The sequence below is a fragment of the Syngnathoides biaculeatus genome, chromosome 10 (assembly GCF_019802595.1).
Source record: "Syngnathoides biaculeatus isolate LvHL_M chromosome 10, ASM1980259v1, whole genome shotgun sequence".
Lineage (NCBI taxonomy): Eukaryota > Metazoa > Chordata > Actinopteri > Syngnathiformes > Syngnathidae > Syngnathoides > Syngnathoides biaculeatus.
This window is the reverse complement of record NC_084649.1, coordinates 12,590,491-12,612,444: the sequence shown is the minus strand read 5'-3', so window position 1 is coordinate 12,612,444 and position 21,954 is coordinate 12,590,491. Positions and strand designations below refer to the sequence as shown.

The window sequence follows — 21,954 nt, the reverse complement described above, 5'->3', positions numbered from 1 at the left end:
GGGATGGTGTGTTCAGGGTCATGAGCAGTGTTAGTTTTTCGCCACACAGAGCTCTTTGCATTTAGCTCAAACATTCAAGTCTGGTCTCAGCTTTACAACGCACCTTCTCCTTATGTTTGCTGTCAAGTTAGGTGGCAGCCATGTCTTGATAGATTTGCAATTGTGCCATCATGTTTTTCATTTTTGGATTATGGATTGAATGGTGCTCCTTGGGATTATTTTTTTTTAATAACCTAACTACTTTTCACTTCTCCACAGCTTTATTCGTGACCCTTAAGGTGTCTTCCTTCAGCTTCATAGTATTGTTGTTCATTCCCTGGTGTTCTCTAAGAAATGACTGAAGCCTTCACATAACTTGTGTAATTAAACAAGACACATAGACCTAATTTACTAGTTAGGTGATTACTGGCAAGTCATTGTACGTTAGGGGTATCAGAGTACAGTAGGCTTAATACAAATGCAAACATTTCATATTTCCCTTCACTTCAAATGTCACAATACATCCTTATCAGGGTTGATTGGACCCAGAGGCAGATGGAGGTAGAAGTTGTGGTGAATGGTTTATTTAAATAGAGTTTAGAGTGGGATATCCAAGGCGTGATGTTGGACCGTCAGGACAAGGAATGTGCAGGAAAAGGTTGCGTGATCAGGTGGAAGAGCTTGGCGGTGTGGCAGAACAGCGAGGCCGAGAGGGGCTCCCAGCAGGAGATCGATCGCTCATAAGAGCGGTGAGGGGGTATAGTGTAATGGCATGATATTTGCTGAAAACAGGAGAGAGGTTATGATATTCTTCCGGCACCCAGGAGAGGTCAACCAGTGTGGTTGAGGTTTGCTGGAGGGTGGGATGGCAGAAATCAGAGAATACGAATGGCATTGTGGACTTCACCCGGTGATCAATAGACGGGTCCAATCGATGGTGGGGTTGTGGTTTATGAGCCAAGGACTAATGGAGTCTCGGGAGAAGGAATAACAAAAAGCTAAATGGTTTCATGGTGATTACTTGAGATGTGTAGTGTAAACAGAGCTACTTGGTGGGTGATAGGGGAGATGAGTCGGCCATCTAGGTTTGTGACCTTTGTTGGTGAAGGGAGGGGTTTGCGAGGGAGTTGGAGCTGACGTGCTAAACCCTCAAGAATAAAACTATTATCCAGGCCGGAGTCATGTGATGAAGGTCATGCGGGTGGGAGAGATCAGCGAGGTTCCGCTCATCACGTTGCTCTCGGTTCGTGGTAAGCATGGTCTTTTGGCCTGATGGAGCATGTGGCAATGAAGTGGCCCGGTTGTCCACAATCGATACACAATCTTTGATCGGAACAGCACTGACATTCCTGAGGATCTAATTTAGTGTTGTCGAGTTGCATGGGTTCGTGGTCCCATCCATGAGTGATGAGGCGGTCGGTTGTTCACGATAAAGCAGAATTTCTAGCGATGCTGTGCCTGTGGAGGATACTAATCTGTGAGCTCTTGCAACCCTCTTTCTTCACCTTTCCCACAAACAATTGTCTGGGGAGATAGACAATAAAAGTAGGTCCTCGAGTCAGGAACTAGCTGTGAGCTTGTTCGAGAGTTGCTCTGAAAGCTTCTCAAACAATACTCTATAGCCCGGCGTCATGCCACCCATACTCACCCGCAAGATTTCTAAATTCAACAGAATAGGACACCACAGAAGTAGAGCCTTGAGTGATTGTAAGGAGTTGTCGAGTGGCTTCCCTGGCCTGAAAGGAGTAGTTGAAGACCTTTTTAAGTTCAATGGAAAACAAGTCAAATCATGTGAGTACTGGGATTGAATTATGACAGCGCGGTTGCCCATTTAGCAGCTTTTCCGCGTCGGAGGTTGGTGACAAATGTGACCTTGGAATGTTCAGTAAGGTAGGTCAATGGTTGCATATTGAATACTAGGGAGCAATTTCAGAGGAATTGGCTGCATGAACCTAGGTCCCTGGAGTATGGTTCGACTGGAGGAACATGAGGCTCGTACAGGAGGTTGGATTGATCGGAGGCTCCACGGTCAGAAGAAATACTCAAGGCGAGCACGGCGAGCACTTGGGAAGAAATGAGGGATACTTGTTGTGAGAGGCTGTTGAATGAGTCCATGATTTTCTCAACTTTTGTCCTGTGTCCCAATGCGGGTGCCTTGGTGGGTGACCACAGCTCTTACTGTCTCTGGGGTTGCTGGGCCCATGATGGCAAGAGTATGCTGTTACAAATCAGAATCAGAATCATCATTATTTTGCCAGGTTAGTCAAAAACACACAAGGAATTTGTCTCCGGTAGTTGGAGTCGCTCTAGTGCAACAACAGACCATCAATTGATAGAGAGTACTTTTGAAACACTACGAGAACAGTCACAGAGCTCTAAAAGGTTTCTAGTAATCAGGCAATGACAGTACATTTTATTTTTTTTTTTTTTTTTTGACAGTTGTACAAAGCGATACCCAGTCCTCTCGCAATTAGATCAGTTTGCATGCCTGATAGAACAATAGTCCAATACAATGACCATTGTGCAAAGGGCAGCAAGACACGAAGAAATGTATGACTAGTAGCGCAATAATCTGGGACAATGCTGATTGTGAAAATGTTGCAGATACGTACTCCCCAGTCGATTGTGGAAGTGGTACAGATGGTTGGATGATTGCTCAAGAACAGATAACAGATAAGCAAATAGTGCAGCATGGTGAAACTACCACAGTGAGTGGATAGGTTATATATGTAATATTTTAATATATGTAATAATAGATATAATATTGTATAATATAGCATAACAGTGTAATTAGCCCAGCAGAAAAAGGACAACAAAGGCACAATAAGAAATTGGCAGCATGTTATATTTGAATTGTAAGTTAGCTGTTTCAGAAGTTAGTTCAGAGAGGGAAAAAGCTGTTGGAATGTCTGCTTGTTTTAGTTTGCATTGTTTGGTAGTGTCTACCCAATTGAAGGAGCTGGAAAAGGATGTTGAGGGTCCGAGAGGATTTTGCATGATCTTGCCTTCCTTCCAGACGGCACGGTGGGTGACTGGTTAGAGCGTCTGCCTGACAGTTCTGATGACCGGGGGTGGAATCCTGGCCCCGCCTCTGTGGAGTTTGCATGTTTTTCCCGTACCTGTGTGTGTTTTCTCCAGGCACTCTGGTTTCCTCCTGCAGCCCCAAAACGCGCATTCATCCGAGACTCTAAATTGCCCCTAGGTGTGAATACGAATGCCAATATTTATTTGTTTCTGTGTCATTCCGCTCCTTGTGTGAAGGTAGCTGGGATAGGCTCCAGCACTCCTGCAAACCTTGTGAGGGTAAGCAGCTCAGATAATGGATGGATTGTCTTAGTTCTGGTCCTCAAAGGTGAGAGGTGGGTACAGACAATCCTTTCAACAGTTCTGACTGTTTTGCAGTTAGACTTTGTCCTTTTCTCTAGCAGCACCAAACTAGACTATGATGGAACTACACAGTACTGATTCGATGACTGTTAGAAGTGTCTTAACAGCTCCTGTGACAGGCCGTGCTTCCTCAGAAGCCACAGAAAGTACATACTGTGCTGGGATTTTTTTAACGATGGACTTGATGTTAGTCGCTCACTTTAGGTCCTGAGAAACTGTAATTCCCAGGACTTTGAAGATCTAGACAGTTGACACAAGGCAATTGGAGAGCATGAAAGGCAGCTGTGGTGAGGGATGGCTCCTCAAGTCCACAGTCATCTCTACAGTCTTCAGTGCATTCAGGTCCAGGTTGTGTGTCATACCATAGATCCAGTTTCATCACTTCCTGTCGATGTGCTGACTCGTTACCGTCTTTGATGAGTCCAATGACTGTGGTATCATCTGAAAACTTCTGGGGTTTAACAGCTGGGTGCTTGGAGGTGCAGTCGTTCTTGTAAATTCTGAGATACAATTAGGATGTTATGTCAAAAAGTTTTTCATGAAAAAGAAGTACTATTGCCGTACATTTTGACAACATATGCCTGTCCAAAATTCCTCAATCTATGTCCGTATTGGCTTATCCAGTTTTGTAAATGTATAGTTGACTGAAATTTTCACGTTTTGATTATTCTTTGAAATGTGATTTGGAACACTACCGAGAAGAGACATAAATGGCCCAAAACCTCAAACCAGATTTGTATGTATTCAATATACTTACATGCAATACTGTGTACGAATTTGGTCATTTGTAAAGCATCCAAAGTAATCTGAAGAATGATTTTGTTTTTGTTTCATTTTCCATATATATATATATATATATATATATATATATATATATATATAGAGAGAGAGAGAGAGAGAGAGAGAGAGAGAGAGAGAGAGAGGAGAGAGAGAGAGAGAGAGAGAGACTTTTCCAGTACAGTATCTGTAAAAAGTTTGGGAAACAGAGCAGTGACTGACATTAATGCCTCACAACAAAACACAGGCGGTGAGAGTAGTGTGCTTTCTGCTGTCCAGCTGTCCACCTTATTGCAGTTCTCTGCACCCCCCAACCCCTCACCCCCCAAAAACAAAATTGTCCCTCCAACCCCCTGAAGTCCTGCAGGAGAAGTCCCTGTGCTGTGCCTCAAAATGAAACCCATCTAAAACAGGCACGATAAACAATGACCTTAGGAGTCATTTGAACTCACTTTGGAGTCGGCTGTAGTCGTGGATGTTGTCTGTTTATGTGTTGTTCCGTGTTTCTCTCTGTTTGTGTGCACTCAGCTAGAACAGGGAGCATTAGGAGGTGTCTTTTGTTGCTCCTGGGGGGCTACTGTGCTCAGTCCTAATAGGAGTCTTGTGCCTGCCGTTGTCCCAAGGGAGGGCTTCTGAATGAGGGGGTCTAACTTCACACTACGACCCCCCCCCCACCCCCATCCTCACCCCATCCCGCCCCACCACCCACCTCCACTCGCGGCTCAAGCCAGGCCTCCCCCACCACCTTCTTCTCTCCCTTGGGACTGGCCGAGAGACAAAGAGGGAGTGGGGCTGTGGTGGGGATGGGATGTTTGGGGGGGGGGGGGGGGTACACCATGGCCCCTGTCTTATTAGAAGGGTCGTGAACGTGTCACGATGATTAATATGCTGAGGTGCGTGGGGATACCCTGGAGTCACATTTATTTAACATGACGGCTGCCAAACACACTCGCCACAAAATGGCCCATTTGCATTTCCCATTAAGGGAAAAATATATATAGAAATTATTATAGAAATTATATATATATATATATATATATATATATATATACATATATATATATATATATTATACATACATATACAAATAACCTTATCTAGATTTATACTATGATGTGCTGTCCATTTGGATATTAACAATGAATGACCATTTTGCTCTGTTGTTTCACCTGGATGGGATAATGTATAGAAAATATTGTCTTCATAAACTGTCATTAACAAGGAGTGAATGCAATAGTAAAAATAATTTTATTTGCTGAATAAAAAGTTACAAATGTGCAGCCATCATGAAACTTTATCACTCCCTATTGCTTTACCATAGTTCCTTTGGCCTTACTCACTACACAATCCGGCCATGAGCAGAATTAGGGACATTCAATACAACTTTAGGGACATTCAATACATACCAGAAAAAGTACCGTAATTTCCGGCCTACAGAGGGCACCTGCTTATAAGTCTCACCCAGTACATTTGTAAAGGAAATACCATTTCATACATATATAAGCTGCACCTGTGTAAAAGCCACAGCCCACATTGAAACACTATTCTATTTACTATATTATTATATTCTATTTACTATACTATTCACTATTCTATTTACAAAGAAAGATGCTACACAGAAAAAGTTTTCGAAGTTTTAATACCTTAGCTTAGTTTAACATAGCAACAACACGGTAGCACGAACAGGGGTGTTAAAAAAAACATACCGGTAAAAAAAAAAAAAAAAAAAAAAACAGCCGTGGCAGCTACACAGTAGCAACTCGGTAGCTCAGCGCTAACAGGGCCGGTTAAAAAAAAACATACATGTAACAGTCACTTCCTCGCTACATTGATTCCACCGTCTCACTCTTACCTTTTCTGCTCGAGTGCCCCTTGCGGCCGTTGGAAAAAAATGCACAAATTTATCGCATCACCTCATAAGCCGCAGCGTTGAAAGCATGTGAACAAAGTTGCGGCATATAGGCTGGAAATTACGGTACACACGCTTGACTACCTACAGATACCAATACCGTGTACTGATACCACTAGTATTTTTGATACATAAAATTACAATGAACACAATGGCATATCATTTTAAACAAAGTCCTTTCTTTCGAAGGTGCATGATGATTTGCAGATGTGTCAAACCAGCACTCTGTAATGGTACTGGGCCACCTCCAGGCCCAATCCTTATCTTTACGATAAGTGAAGTTCCAGAAGTTGCCCTGGAGCTGCCTTCTTTAGTGTTAAATAGAGAAGGGAAGAATGCCATAAAACATATGAAATACAGTTTAGACTTTCAAGGCTGCACTTGTAATGATTTTTATTGTATAGCTGCCGCTTAACATCGCTTAACTATACGTTTTTAACAGTTTACGAGCTCAGGTCTACCGCAAAGTAACTGCGTGTGATTAGTTAAGGCTCTATAAATGTCGTGTCTCCCATATTAAAATGGACACCTTGCAGAATAAACCCTTATATTGTATATGTCTTCCATTACTTGGCTGTGGGCGAACTGTGTGTCACAGGTACCCAGGGAATCAACCAGATGCTTGATAGGCTTACCTGCAGGCCTGCTGCGCTTCGGCAGTAAAATTCATGCGCCGCGTATTTTGCAATTATTCCGTGGGGAAATAAGCTGCTGTTGTAATGAAACATGGGTAGGAAAGGCGAACAAGGCTGTTTCCTTTGGAGAAAAAAAAACCCAGCATCTGTTAATACTTTTCTTGACGTTTTGACATTATACGAAGTCAAAGGACTGCTATAGTTTAAGGGACGTGAGATTGAGCAAGGAAATTTTTCTTGTTAGCATTTTGTAAAAGGTTCGAAACATCTTATTGTTACGAGAAATGTTACGCTATGCATGCCAGGTCAGTAGTTGCCTATATGTCTTTGTAAAATTGGCTTTTAAGAAGAAGGTAATGCTCATGTTGATGTACTTTTTGTTGGAGCACTATTAACATCAATGTAGCACCCCTGTTATAAAGTATTTTTTTCATTATTATTGTTCTTTGGTTGTATTGTACAATATGTGTCAGAAAAATTCCAGAACCAATGTCATAAAAAATGTTTCAGTTTTAATTTGAAATTCAAACTACAGTGGACCCATGTATACTCGTGGTGTAGCACCTGCAAATTCACCAATTTGCTAATTTAAAAAAATATTTTTTTCAACATTCCTTTTCAATGTTTTTCTTTTTTTTTCTTTTTGTTTCCTAATTTGGGGTGAAACAACCCCAGAAACAGCAATTTATTGGCAGTTTATATTGTCTTATGTGTGTGTGTGTGTGTGTGTGTGTGTGTGTGTGTGTGTGTGTGTATATGTGTGTGTCAATTATCTGTCCATTTTCGCTATTCCATTCCAGCTTGGTCCCTATCCCTCGCGAATAGTTGGGTCTACTGTAAAAAATGCAGCTTTTCCCCTTCAAAGTAACTCCTCTGGAGTCTACCGTAATTCCCGTCTTACAGAGCGCACCTACAAGCCTCACAGAGTAAGTTTGTAAAGGAAATACCATTTGGTACATATATATATACGCCGCCGCTGTGTCAAAGACACAAGTGCCCACGTTGAAACACGAGATATTTACAAAGACGGTATACAGAGAGCGTTTAACGCTAGCACAGCGCTAACACAGTGCTAACACTAGCGCCGCGCTCGCAGTAACGCGTACAGGGCCGGTTAACATAAAACTTACCGGTAAATATCACTTAGACACGGCAGTAACAGAGAAGCAACACGCTAGCACAGCACTAACGCTAGCATAGTGCTAACAGGGCCGGTAAAAGTCACTTCCTCGGTACATATAGTCTACTGGTCTCATTCTTACCTTTTCCGCTCGAGTGCCCCTTTGCAGCCGTTAGAAAAAAATGCACAAATTACCCAGATAACCTTACAAACCGCAGGGTTCAAAGCGTGTGAAAAAAGTCGCAGCTTCTAGGGCGGAAATTACGGTAACTAATTTTCCCAGCTTTTCAGTGCTGCACGGTTTTCTGCACCTCTGTCGTCACAGACATCTTGATGTCCTCCAGATCTTCAAAACAGTACATTGAGCTCATGAAACAGGCAAAAAAGAGGAGCCAGATCGGCTAAGTACGGAGGTCGCTCCAGCAAGATGATGTTCTTCTCAGATAGGAACTGTCTGATGCTCAGGCCATTGTGATCACTGAGCAGGCGCATAGTCATAGTGAAATAGCCTAAAGTTTGTGCTGCCACAACTCTCGTCTCTTCTCACGCACTGAGCAAAGCAAACTCTGCAGGATCGCTTTTCCACCACCTGACACCAAAAAACTACTGTTATTTGCAATCCTCATTTTGGTGCATTTAATCGTAGAACACTTTTTATGTTGTCTGGTATTAGTTAGCTCACGTTTGTAGAAATTAAATTAGGTGGTCAAACCTTACCAATGTCCTCCGTTTAAATTGGAATGACTGAGGTTAGTTGTAGTCTCATGTGCATGTCATCATATTAAAGCCTAGGTACTCCTGTATATCTTAGAGACTGGCATAACCCTTTCTAGCCCATTTTTGGGCGCTGATAAAGCACCCCTCCAGCGCTCTCCCAAAATGAAACCCGGGACCCCTAAATATGTGATGCTAGAATCGCCCCTGGCACCAGAACCAGATCTTTAAGGCCTCAAGTCTCCCACTGGGTTTCTGTGCTTTACAAGCGAAACTCGTTGGCTTTCCCCAAGTGAAACACTCTTCTCAAATGTGCTGTGTAATAAAGCTGGAGGCATTTCTCTTCCTCCTCCTCCTCCTCCTGCCCCTCTTCCTCCTCCCCCTCCTCCTACTAGAGCAGTTACAGCATCTATAAAGGCACAAATTGAATTCATCAATGAAGTCATTGTTTGCCTTGACATTGCTCATATGTTGGGCATGTGTGTTTAATAATGGTCCCAACTAATTGACTCGTGCCTCTCAGATTACGCCACCCCGAGAATAACTCAAGAAAATGGGCAATTACACCTCTGCAGCGTTCGGAGCTTTGTTTGCCCTCTTCTCCACGAGGTCAACAAAAGCGAAGCGTTGCCACCTTCATCGATCAAAAACAACAACTCATCATCATCAAATAAACCCCCAACAAACCTCAGAATCCTTCATTCGCACTTCCGTGGTGATGAGCAAACAAGTCAATTGCAGTGACCTCACCAACCCACGGAAAAGGACCATATTGTTTGTCCAGCGTGAGACACTATTATTTCCACACACTAATGACTGGGCCTGGATGCATCCTGCTGACGGACCATGTCGCTCTCCCGTCTTGGCCTTATTCAACAGTGGCCTGGACTCTTCTCACGGACAGCCCTTCTGTACGTCACTGAGTTCATGCGCTTAATTCAATTATGACTCTTGCTTAGTGTGGAAAAACAAAAAGGTGCAGTGTTCTCTCCTGGTTAGCTGATGTTTGACAAACCGTGTACTAGTGGCCAGATTGTGTACACCCTCATCAACACAAAAACAAGCGGAGACCTATTGGCCAGAGTCGTGCGCCACCAACTCTCAAAGATTCTCCGTTGAAAAGGCGTGTTGTGAAAAAGACATATTAGCATTACCACTGGGTCGACCTTGACCTTCAAACTCAATCTGGCTATTACGTGTCACCCCTCCCCAGCACCCCTGAGATGTAAAAAGGCTGACAGTTTTGACCCCTGATCCCATTTCTTAACTATGCTGAGGTGCCAAATAACCTTTTGACCCAGGAAGCATTTGCAGGTTGCCTGAGCAACCTCCGACTGAGCAATGATTGACAAGTCCATGCACAGTTTGTCTTTTCTTGATGCGACAACAGTCCATTGCCAAACAAAAGACAGTACGTGACAGTTTATTCAAATATGTCTGGTATTGGTGTCAAATGTGTTCAGACCAAATGGACAGATGAAATATCCCATTGTCCTCTGTTCGCGCGATATGATAGCTGCGGAATAAATTTCCCTTAATACATGAACACTTTACATGGAAATGAATGTATGAATGCAATGGATGGATGTCATTATATCAGATGGAGATCTATGTAAATGAACCGCTGAGCACATTTGACATGTGGTGCCAATTGCCGAAAAACACGAGGGGATCATGACGGGAATAAATCTGCCAATTTCATCTGACACCTCATGTTCTTTGACATGCACCGTAATCCAAGGCCAAAGTAGATTTGCTCGTAAGCATAGCTGTTATAGAAGGGGGGGGAAATGTAATTTTGCCAGTTTTAATGTCGGGGTGGACTATTTCATTATGAGTGACCCAAGGGACTCTAAGGTTACCATCTGGCCACTGGCCACCATCACTGATTCTTGTTTTAATATGCAAATAGATCTTTTTTTTCCTCCGCAGCCCTCATGTAAACACTATTGTAACCCAACTCAGTTGATGAAGACAAAAAGACAGACCGTTTGCATAGCATGCATGCATATATAAGCAACTGAGATGTGGGGGCGAGCGAGAAGCCATCCAAGTCATTTTAACATTATGTAAAATAACGCAGTTCACATAAATCACAGCTACTTTATTTCTGACATGTATTGTGCGAGACCTGCTACTGATGAAATCCAAACTATGATGTGAGATGATGGAGGGTTTGGGGGCGGACTTTGTTGACACAACTGTTGGTGTGTTCACACACTGAGACTGGCAAGTGCAAGAAGTCACAGTGCTGTTACTGTCACAGTAATCTATTAAGAACAACTTGTGTGGAGTTGTGGTGTCACTTTGTTGATTAGTGTACTACAGCATGTGACCAACATAATGTGTAATCTTTCTCACTTCACTTGAATACGGATTTCATGAGTTTAACACCATAATAGCTTAATCCATTTTTAAGTTAATGCCATAATGTGTAAAAATGCCTCCGTGCTTGCTAAAGGTTGTTTTTTCTTCATGTCAGTGGGGATTCTCAATCATTCGGGTCATGGTAATCCACAAACATTAAATTGTTGTTTTCTAAAGATGTTCCAATTTGACTCAGTCAATTGGGCTATTAAGACAACAATTTGTCAAGTCTCAAATTTTCCAAATTAGTCGTGTGTTAAAAAAATTATATATCTATACTGGAGCAAAAATGTTTTTTTTTTTGCAATTGCATGTGAATTCTAATGAGAAAGGATGAGCTAGAATACAATTCAATGGCTTGGTTATGAAATGTGGCATTTTAAATCCAGTATATCATATGATAACATTCCAAGATATATGCATGCAATGTGAGCAGGACAAGGTTGATGTACTTAGAGGCTTTTGAGGCAGTGTGACACAATTACTGCGTAATTACTTATTATGTATTATTGTTATTCTTGAGGTCACATTTGATCTTCTTCCAAAAAAAGGTAGATTTTTTGGGGGAACTCCTAAGTATTTGGTGTTAAAAAATTAGTAGCTCACAGGACTTCAGTACACAATACTTTTGCTCAGGGGTGAGAAAAATATGGCTTGTATTTAATTCAAACAATTTTCACTCATATTAATTAATTACAATGTTTTGAGTAGTTATGTAATTTATTTTATTATTTGTCATTTTAAAATACATATTAAAGAAAAGGTTGCTTGATTTATCGTAATACAATTTCTAAAATGAGTAAGAGAAGCAATTTTAAACACACTGTACATTCCCAAAAATGTATATATGGAAATAGTTATACATCATACAATTTAAAGAATTATTTTACAAATTTTGGAGGCGGCACGGTATATCAGCTGGAAAGCGTTGGCCTCACTGTTCTGAGGTCCCAGGTTCGATCCCGGCCTCTCCTGTGTGGAGTTTGCATGTTCTCCCCGTCCCTGCGTGGGTTTTCTCCGGGGTACTCCGGTTTCCTCCCACATCCTAAAAACATGCAACATTAATTGGAGAGTGTAACTTGCCCCTAGGTGTGATTGTGAGTGGAGCTGTTTGTCTCAATGTGCCCTGCGACTGGCTGGGAGCCAGTTCAGGGTCTACCCCGACTCCTGTCCGTTGACAGCTGGGATAGGCTCCAGCACGCCCCGCGACCCTTGTGAGGATAAGCGGCAAAGAAAATGGATGGATGGACATATTTTGCAAACACGTTAATTTTTTTCTACCCATCAACAAATGACTTAGCCCATATTTTCATTTTCAGATAAAAATGCGGCGTTGAGGGCAAATTATTGCTCTTTTAACATGTTCAAATATGTCAAGCGAGAACACTGCTTTCAAGAAACGTTAAGACAAGGTAGAAGTTAATTACTGTAAAATAATGTTTAAAAATATGAATTTCAATATTTAAATTAATTGCCGAGAAATGCCATTGGCAGAACTGACATGAGCACAAAAATGCTGCTTGGTTGCAAATGGCTAGCGAACAGTCAAGGATGTTAACCGCCTCTCCCCTCAATTCAGCTGGGATAGTCTGCAACTAACCCACAACCATAAGCATAAGGTGCTTATTAAAGAAATGAATGGATGCATAGATTGAGGGAATGCTGCTTAATAAAATGTCACAGCATATCATAACAAACCCAGATACCATGTGTTCCCACGTAGGTGCTGTGAGCTGCAATGGTGTGACATCTGAGGAATCCTGTCGGAGACTTGGACATAGTACTTTAAAGAGTGTGTTGTGACGTCATTGTCTTGCTGTTTAAAAGCCAGCATATCATAGTATGCAAATAGGCCCTCTCCAGGTCAGTTGGATAGCGCTTTGATGCAATGTCTGTCGTGGCATCCTTTGGCTCTTTTTGTGACTTGTGCACAGTGGCAGTGTTGGCCTTAATGGCGCCCTGTGTAAAGTCCCATCAGTGGAGCCCCCAGGCCCCCAAGATAACAATCGACATGGCCTGCAACGGTTTTAGGTCTGAGTGTGGAAAAAGTCTGTGTGGGGGGTTGTGCCATCCGAACCCCCAATGATTGCAACGCACCTGACAACCATTCAGACGGCAGCAAATGTATCCTAAATTGGTTTTATATAGAGCTTTTTTAGGTAGTCCCAAAAAAATTTACAAATTAGAAACAACATTTGTCTTGCCAGTTTCTTGTGAGTAAAGATAAAAGCGTTTCAAAAGCAAACATGTTTTCTTTTACTTGTGCTCTGTGTCAAGATCTGATTTGTGAACGTAACACATTAATGATTAATTATGATCTTTGAGCAAACACTGTTTTAAAGATTCTCAGCTTAGTGCTCTTGTTTTGGTTCTGAATAAGGATTTTTATAATGGTGGCAAACAGGACTGAAAAATTTAGAAAAATCCCAAAGTGTGATGTAGTTCTTGGAAAAACTGTAATATGCAGTTGCTCGATGGATCGTTTCGAATGTCTTAGAGAATGTCAGTCTGCTCTATATTAAGTGTTGGGGTTGAGAAAGATAAAAACTGTGCGATCTCTGAATGATCCCATGTTGACTGATGATAATAAATAGAATCCACCTGTGTGTAATCAAGTCTCTGTATAAATGCACCTGCTCTGTGATAGGCTCAGGGTTCTGTTTAAAGATGAAGACCAAGGAACACACGCGGCAGGTCGGACAAACTGCTGTGGAGAGGTTTAAAGCCGGATTTGGATACAACAAGATTTCCCAAGATTTAAACATCTCAAGGGGCACTGTGCAACCAATCATGTTGAAATGGAAGGAGTATCAGGCCACTGCAAATCCACCAAGACCTGGCCGTCCCTCTAAACTTTCACCTCGAACAAGGAGAAGACTGATCACAATACAAAATGGTATGTTTGGTGCAAAAGCAGTCACACTGAACACACCCTCCCCACTGTCAAACATGGTGGTGGCAGCATCATGGTTTGGACCTGCTTTTCTTCAGCAGGGACAAGGAAGATGGTTCAAATTGATGGGAAGATGAATGAAGCCAAATACAGGACCATTCTGGAAGAAAAACTGTTGGAGTCTGCAAAAGACCTGAGACTGGGATGGACATATATCTTCCAACAGGACAATGATCCAAAACACAAAGCCAAATCTACAATGGAATGGTTCACAAATAAACATATCCATGTGTTAGAATGGCCAAGTCAAAGTCCAGACCTGAATCCAATCGAGAATCTGTGGGCAGAGCTGAAGACTGCTGTTCACAAAGGCTCTCCATCCAACCTCACTGAGCTTGAGCTGTTTTGCAAGGAAGAATGGGCAAGAATTTCAGTCTCTCCATGTGAAAAACTGAGACATACCCCAAGCAACTTGCAGCTGTAATTGTAGCAAAAGGTGGCACTACAAAGTATTAATGCAAGGGGGCAGAATAATATCGCACACTCCACTTTTCAGGTTTTTATTTGTTAAAAAAGTTTAAAATATCCAATAAATTTCATTCCACTTCACGACTGTGTCCCACTTGTTGTTTATTCTTGACAAAAAAAAAAAGAGATTTTATATCTTTATGTTTGAAGTCTGAAATGTGGAGAAAGACTGAAAAGTTCAAGGGGGCTAAATACTTTCACAAGGAACTGTATATTTTTACAACCACATCTCACTTATTTTGCTTCTTTCTCTTTTTTTTTTTTTTTTTTATTGCCTTTTGCAGACAAACTTACTTTGGAACCCGAGTGCTCAGAACTGTGAGACAGATGTGCTAACCAGTTGTACACCGTGCTGTCATTTTATATCATGTTTGTATAAATAAATATGTACAGTATGTACTATGCACATATTTCAGTTATAAGTGTGTAAGTTGGCTATTCATAAATCATGTCATTAACTCTTAGTGATGCTGGATATTCACAGCCTACATAGGAAGACCGCCAACCTGTTGTGGCATGACACATATAAGTTTAAATGTTAAACACCCTACAATTTCATATGAAATTCTATTTCATATATTTATATTCTTATCATATTTTATATGATTGTGCGCTGTAATGTAAGTTAACAACTGTGATCTCTCTCTCTTTCACAGCGGAGCCTCTGGTGCAAGTGAATGGAAAACCGAGTTGCTGCTTCTTCAAGTTCAGCCCCAAACTCATGTTCACCAAGGTTCTGAAGGCCCAACTGTGGGTGTACTTGCGACCACTGCAGCAGACCTCCACCGTCTACCTGCAGATCCTGCGGCTCAAGCCCGTGACGGAACAGGGCAGCCGCCACATCCGCATACGTTCGTTGAAGATAGAGCTCAACTCCAGGGTGGGACACTGGCAAAGTATTGACTTCAAGCACGTGTTGCAGAACTGGTTCAAACAGCCCCACACCAACTGGGGAATCGACATCAACGCTTTTGATGAAAGCGGCAATGACCTGGCCGTTACCTCGCTGCGACCCGGGGAGGAGGGGCTGGTAAGGACCCTCAGACCTGTCCCGGGGACAAGCGATCCCTTTCAAACGTTCTTATACAGAGCTTGAGTCTTAATTTAAAACCATTTAAAAAACAGAGACGGCAACATAATATTGGTGCAAACACTGATGACCCTTTGAAATTTATAGCCACTCTGTTCATATGTCAACTTATGTGCATTTTATAGAGCAGGGGTGTCAAACTTATTTTTGTCGCGGACCACATTATAGTTACAGTTTCCCTTAGAGGGGCAGCTTATTAATTTAATCACTTCCTCATATTTTTACGTATACTGTACGTAACAAATTGGTGGGTGACTAATTAGAAGTCAAGGACAACAACTATTGTTCAAGTTACTGTAAAAAGGGCTCTGGTTACCAGAAATGCTTAAAATATCTCAATGTAGTCATTTATTTTGATTATTGGTACAGATTTCAGCAAGAATTATGAAAGCAGACATACATGATTTATTTTTGCAGGCCACATAAAGTAATGATATCTGGCCCCCGGCCTTGAATTTGCCACCATGTTATGGAACTAAAAACTGTATTTAGTCATAGCAATCAAAATTGAAACCATAAATTCGTAGAACCATGTGATTTTCCCAAGGCAATTGGCCAACAACGTTCACGACAACAAATTACATTTTTATGAGCAATACAAAAGAATCTAATGTAAATGATATAAAAATAAATTATATTATAACAATAGATGCGAAGTATGTAAATATTTCAATGAGTTTCCAATAAGGTTTAATCCACACTCAGAATCCATTTATTGTTGAACCAAAAAGTAAATAAAATAAAAAATGAATGACTGTGCTGAACCATAACTTGTTGGAGTCATCTTGCGACTAGTCTATTCCTATAAATAATGCTTGTACACCTAAGTGATGGCTGTTATGATTGTAACTTGTTCTTACTGCCCCCAAGTGGCCAGAAACACCAGTCTTTGCAGATGTAAAATCTGAAATCAAAACTGAAAGTGAAATGAGCAGATCTGTTATGCTAAATAAGGCCCGCAATAAAGAGCAAACAGAAAAAAGTTAGTTCAAGAATGCAGTCAGGAAAGGTAACCATCTCCATAAAAGCAGTGGTTTGAATAAAAAAAAATTTTTTTTCTTTAACGAGCATGGACATGGTTTTCACAGTGAAGAATCGACTCCACCAAATATTTGCCAAGTGCTTGTTTGGGTCACGTATCAGGGGTCATCTCTGGTGTCTTGGCCGAGAAAGCGCTGATCTCGGCCTACACAGCAGTGTCTGGTATTATTCTTGAAGTAAAAAAAGCAGAAGATCCAAAACAAAGGCAAAATCAAATAAGCAAAGGAAGAAAAACATTTCCACGATCCTCTGACACTTTTGTTTCAACAACAGAGACCCTCAGGGCCAAAAGTGGTTTCACCCTTGTGGCTTTTCAGTTTGTGTCTTCTTCTTCATGTATCATGCCAACTTTTTTGTTTTTTTCCAGCTGGAATAACTGAAGAAAGGGGGCAGGCTTTGCAGAAAAATCACTCATTCGTGGCCATTATTATTTGTGGATTCGGAATTCAAATAATTTGACGTTCAAAATCCATCCATCCATTTTCTGTACCGCTTATCCTCAAGATGGTCCAGGCGTGCTGACGCCTGTCCGAGCTATCCTCGGGTGAGAGGCGGGGTACACCAGAACAGGTCACCACCCAATCAAGGAGGAAATTAAGCAAAGCTTAGTTTGCAAATAACAGGATATTAGTTGAAGCACTGAGAAAAAATGTAAAACAAAGCCTTTCAAGATAAACTAAAACTTGATGTGCCATGTCAGTATCGCATCATATCAGTGTCATATCAGGACAAATATAGTGACACAGTTATAAACAACTTCAAAAGTATGAACCACCATTAAAGCTGATTCTGATTCTAAAGATTTGAGTCTTCTGTTACCCTGTTAGATCTGAGCAATCTAGAATAGGAAATAGTAGTTATGATAGGGTGTGATAATTGTGATGCATTTCCTAATTTGGAGGGTAAAACAAGTGATAGAATGGGAAAGTTTTCTCAAGTTGCATTATATCTTCTGCACGACTGAGTCAATATGAGACTGAGAAAGGCCCAGATATTTGTATTCCTCGACTTTGTCCGGGGAGATTCATCATAGCAGATAACCAGCAAAGATAGATAATTTGCTCTTAAGGGAAAGAGTAAGCGTAAAGAAGAAGCACCAGAACCAACATATTTTCATTAAACTGTGTTTTTATTGAGTTGAAGTCTGTCTATAATAGCCACAGAGTTTTTAAGATGTCTGATTTGGAACGATAAATACGAATGTCATTTGCATACTATTTTAAACCGATCTTTGATAAATAGAGAAAAGTAATGGCCAAAGGGAAGAACCCTGTGGCGCGCCCTTCTCAATTATTACAAATTATGGCGGGCTGCAAAGGTCAGAAGCCCACTGCTAGTTGTAATGAAAATATGAGTTAAACCAGAGTAAGGACTCTCTGGATAGACCATTCTCTTTTCCCAAGTTTACCTTACACCCCTCCCCGCGCTCTTATAGATGTACACTCATAATTACAAATGTTAAAGTACTTACGCAGCCCATCAATGTATATAATGACAGCGTCCACCACCGCTGCTTTAGGTAGCAACACAGTCTGGACAACGTAGAGCAAAGACGAGCTAGACATGTTGCTTATATTTACTTTCGATATTAATGGAGAAAGTTAAAAGAGAAATTCTGTTGTTTTAAGATGCAATGACTGTCGGAGTATGTGAATAATTGAAGAAAAAGTCCCGATTGGTAAAGGTCTGGTCTGAAGCCAAAGTAGAAAGTGCAGGATGAGATGGTGTGTAATGTTAAAATTACATTTACAGTGCAAAAAAAGCTAATTCTCTATTTTAAATATAGGAGGCAAATTAACATTAACCTTAAAACGTTTGGGAGCATCATTATCATCTTCTTCTTCCCCACCCACCATCGTCGGTAGCTTGTGAGAGGCTGGCTGCTTGAAAAGTAGATCTTGGGGTAAAAAAGTCTGGGCTCCCCAGTACGACAGTATATGTACAACGGTGTTCTTTGATGCTGGCCTTTTCTCATTGTCACTTGCTCCGATCCCCCATCCATCTGTCCCCTCCTTTATAACCACCCCTTCCTCTCCCTCTGCCCCGTGTTTCCAGCAGCCGTTCCTGGAAGTGAAAGTCCTGGAGACGACCAAACGTTCTCGAAGAAACCTGGGCCTCGACTGCGACGAGCACTCCACCGAGTCTCGCTGCTGTCGCTACCCTCTGACGGTGGACTTCGAGGCCTTCGGCTGGGACTGGATCATCGCGCCCAAGCGCTACAAAGCCAACTATTGCTCTGGCCAGTGCGAGTACATGTTTATGCAGAAGTACCCGCACACTCACCTGGTGCAGCACGCCAACCCCCGGGGCTCGGCAGGACCCTGCTGCACACCTACCAAGATGTCGCCCATTAACATGCTCTACTTCAACGATAAGCAGCAAATTATCCACGGCAAGATTCCCGGGATGGTGGTGGATCGATGTGGCTGCTCTTAGACTGCGGGACGACAAGCGCTTCTACGTTCATCATTCCATCAAACCACCCCAAACGTGAATGGAGGTGTCCCCTGGCACCAGAACCCATTCCTTGGCACCAGATTTAAAAAAAAAAAAGAGAAAAGAAAAAACAAAACACACAAAGGTTTCCATTTCCGGAAATTTAAATGATTCTAACTTGTAAAAAGTTCTGTATGAAATTGGAATCAAAAAGGGACCAAGTGATGGAAATACAGTACATTGAGTAAATGTGTGGCGCGGCTTCGGAGAATGAGCGAAACCTACGTTTTATTTCTGTTGTTGTGTTTTTTAATGCTATCTTTGTTAAATGTCCATGTTAGTGGAGGGAGATGACAGGAGACTCAACCATTTTCAGTCCGACGTTTTTAGTTTACAAACACTCATACTCGTGATTGATCTACAAAAAAAAAAAAAGCGGGGGTTGGGGGTGATGGTCAAATAATTCAACCAGAATCCACAATTAACTCATCGAAATCCAGTTCATTGTGGGGTTTTTTGTTGTTGTTGTTGTTTTTTTTTTTTTTACAGATATCGAGAAACGTTTTGAGGAGATCCAAAACCAAACCCTTCATCTATAACACCTTAGTGTGACATTCTCGCAGATCCACAAACCCCTTTTCACTGCTGCTTTGATTGTTTTATTTGGAGTCTTGTAAAAACTCCCAAAAGCAACGGCGAGAGTAGATGGTACAACTATTTCCACTAAAGTAGTTACTCCAAATGCAAAATAAGGCCAAAAGGATGCATATGCTGGTCTAATATTGATCTTAAGTGAATTTTTACCTTGTTGAACGGGTACCTTCAAGTTATGAATGATACAAGGAATTAGCAAAAGACTGTAATATGGACTTACACTATAATTTTTGTATTATTTCTTTTTCTAAATTATTTGCATCCCTACTTTTATTGGACCACAACGATCACTATATTCAGCTAATAACTTTGCACTTTAGGTCAACATTGGGCCAGGATATGACTAATTTGAGGCTTTTTTTTGTTCATTAGGAAGCTTAGCATGCAAAAAAATATGATCAGATGTAAGTAAACAAAAAAGTTATGTTCAAACAACTAATTGGCAGTAATTCTAATACATGAGCGCAGTGATCACATGTCATTAAGGTGCTTCGTTTACCATTAGCAAGCGATGATGAAATCCAAAGGAAATCCAACTTAAAAACACTATCCCCTATTTAGAAAATGATATTTTCTACACCCCCCGCCCCCATCTTCCAAGATCATTCTCGTCATGAAGAATTGCTGTCGTTAGTGCTTAAATACAGTAGAGATTAGCAAGCTCAAAGTGTGTCTCCTGGATGTCCTTTCAGAGATGTCCGATTGTTGTAAACGAAAGCACTATGCTGTTGGATAAAGGAAGAGCCTTCTGACATTATTATATATAAATGATATATGTATATATTAAAAGAAAAAGGCATAGAAAACCTTTTGGGGGGGCACTCTACCTTACCAACAATAAATTTTGCACTATGGCATGAGGAGGTAAAGTGTTTTTTTTTTTTTTTTTTTTTTTTGGTGTGTGTGCGTGTGTGCGAGCTTGGACAGGGTTAGCCTCAAAGAAACTTTTCAAGCTTCTGTTTAGGAACCGTGCAGAGAAACTAGCAAGGTTATCACTCGTTGTTTGACACCATCACATGTGTCCTGGCTTTTGTCCGAAGCGGGGACCTGTCCACTTCACACATACATTCGATCCATTCTGGAACCCGGACGTCCTGTCCCGTGCCAGCGGCCTGAAAGGCCCCCTTTCCAAATGTTGAGCGATAAGTCACGTGCGTAGTAAAAGTCCAGCTCGATGAATACAGAATGCTTTAACTAGAAATGGTCCGCCCGCCTACTCCACTGCAAAGTTAGCGAGACTTTACAGTCGGATTCACCTTTGTTGAACGCACCCATGTAAGAATGGGGGGAGTATCCAGGGATCGTTAGCCAAAGTAGAGGACGACATGTTGTGTGGTGTAACTTGTGTTGTTATCGCAGGAATTATGCTAGAATATTTCAAAGGGAGGAAAACGCTGTTCGGGGCTGTGGTCGGAAAAGATTCAACTGATCAATTGTCTATATTTATTAAAAGGAATCACGAAATCTGTCTACCTCACTTTAGCGTTTCAGCAAAAAAAAAAGAAATCAAATGTGCAAATGAACACTCATGGCCCCCAAAAAGAGTAGAAGTAAACCACAGGGTCCCCGTACTCTCAGGCTGGGATGAATTTATTGACAGAATTTTTGATGTTTCTGTGGTCAGAAGATGGGATTAGCTGTGCCCGACTATTGCTCGAGCCATTTTGAAATTTTGTCTTTGTATACTAGTATGTGTGCGAGTGTTTTCATAAAAATATATGAGAGTAAAAGAAAAAAAAAGCCTCTATGTAAATAACAACCCAAATGTTGACATTTATGATGTCTTGGACAGGTTCACCGCTTCTAATGTTTTTCATTCCTTCATTCTTTGTGTAGTTTTAAATAAATCACCCCAACATTGTAGTTTAATTGTTGTGCATATGAGTAACTGTTCAAATGTTATTTTTGCCTTTGTTGTTCACTGTCGTTTTTCTTTTGTACAATAAATCATTTATTTAGCTTACGGGATTTGTGGTTTACTCCTTGGTATTATTTCAGTTGAGTCAACCAGATTTTTACATGCTAATGTTAGCATAATTGTCGCGGCTAACCTCTGGACGTGACAGTATTCTACCCACTGATTTCTAAGTGTCCACAATTAAAGTTGTTTCTTTACTGGGTCCAACAGGCACATGGTGAGAAGTAAATACAAGACATCGTGTTGTGTGTGTGTCGTGTCCGGTTCCGAATCCTGTTTTGATGAAACTGATGGCTACTTGCGGTTCTCATTTTCACAGTGTCAATTTTAAAGTGGAGAATCCACCCAACCAAACAAAGGTAAGATCGTCAAATATATGGGTGAGTACATGTTCAGTAAATTGTTTGTGATATTGTTTTTGTTTGTTTTATTTAATGTGCACATAGGCATGAACGTCACATCATTTATTACTCCAACTTCATCAAAATGCAAACTTTTGATTTAGA

At 41.2% G+C, this 21,954-nt stretch overlaps 1 protein-coding gene across 3 annotated transcripts in view; it reads left to right on the top strand.

Annotated features, from left to right (window-relative positions):
• LOC133508161 (growth/differentiation factor 11-like) overlaps window positions 1-21,480 on the top strand; it is a 31,796-nt gene extending 10,316 nt beyond the window's left edge. For 2 of the 3 annotated variants that reach the window (XM_061833969.1, XM_061833967.1), the window contains 2 exons: window positions 14,966-15,339; window positions 18,496-21,480. In XM_061833969.1, the coding sequence (XP_061689953.1) occupies window positions 14,966-15,339; window positions 18,496-18,876 (755 nt within the window). In that variant the 3' untranslated portion in view covers window positions 18,877-21,480. The remainder of the gene's footprint in view (window positions 1-14,965; window positions 15,340-18,495) is intronic. The other variant, XM_061833968.1, reaches the window with a different exon arrangement.
• The last annotated feature ends 474 nt before the right edge of the window (window positions 21,481-21,954 follow it).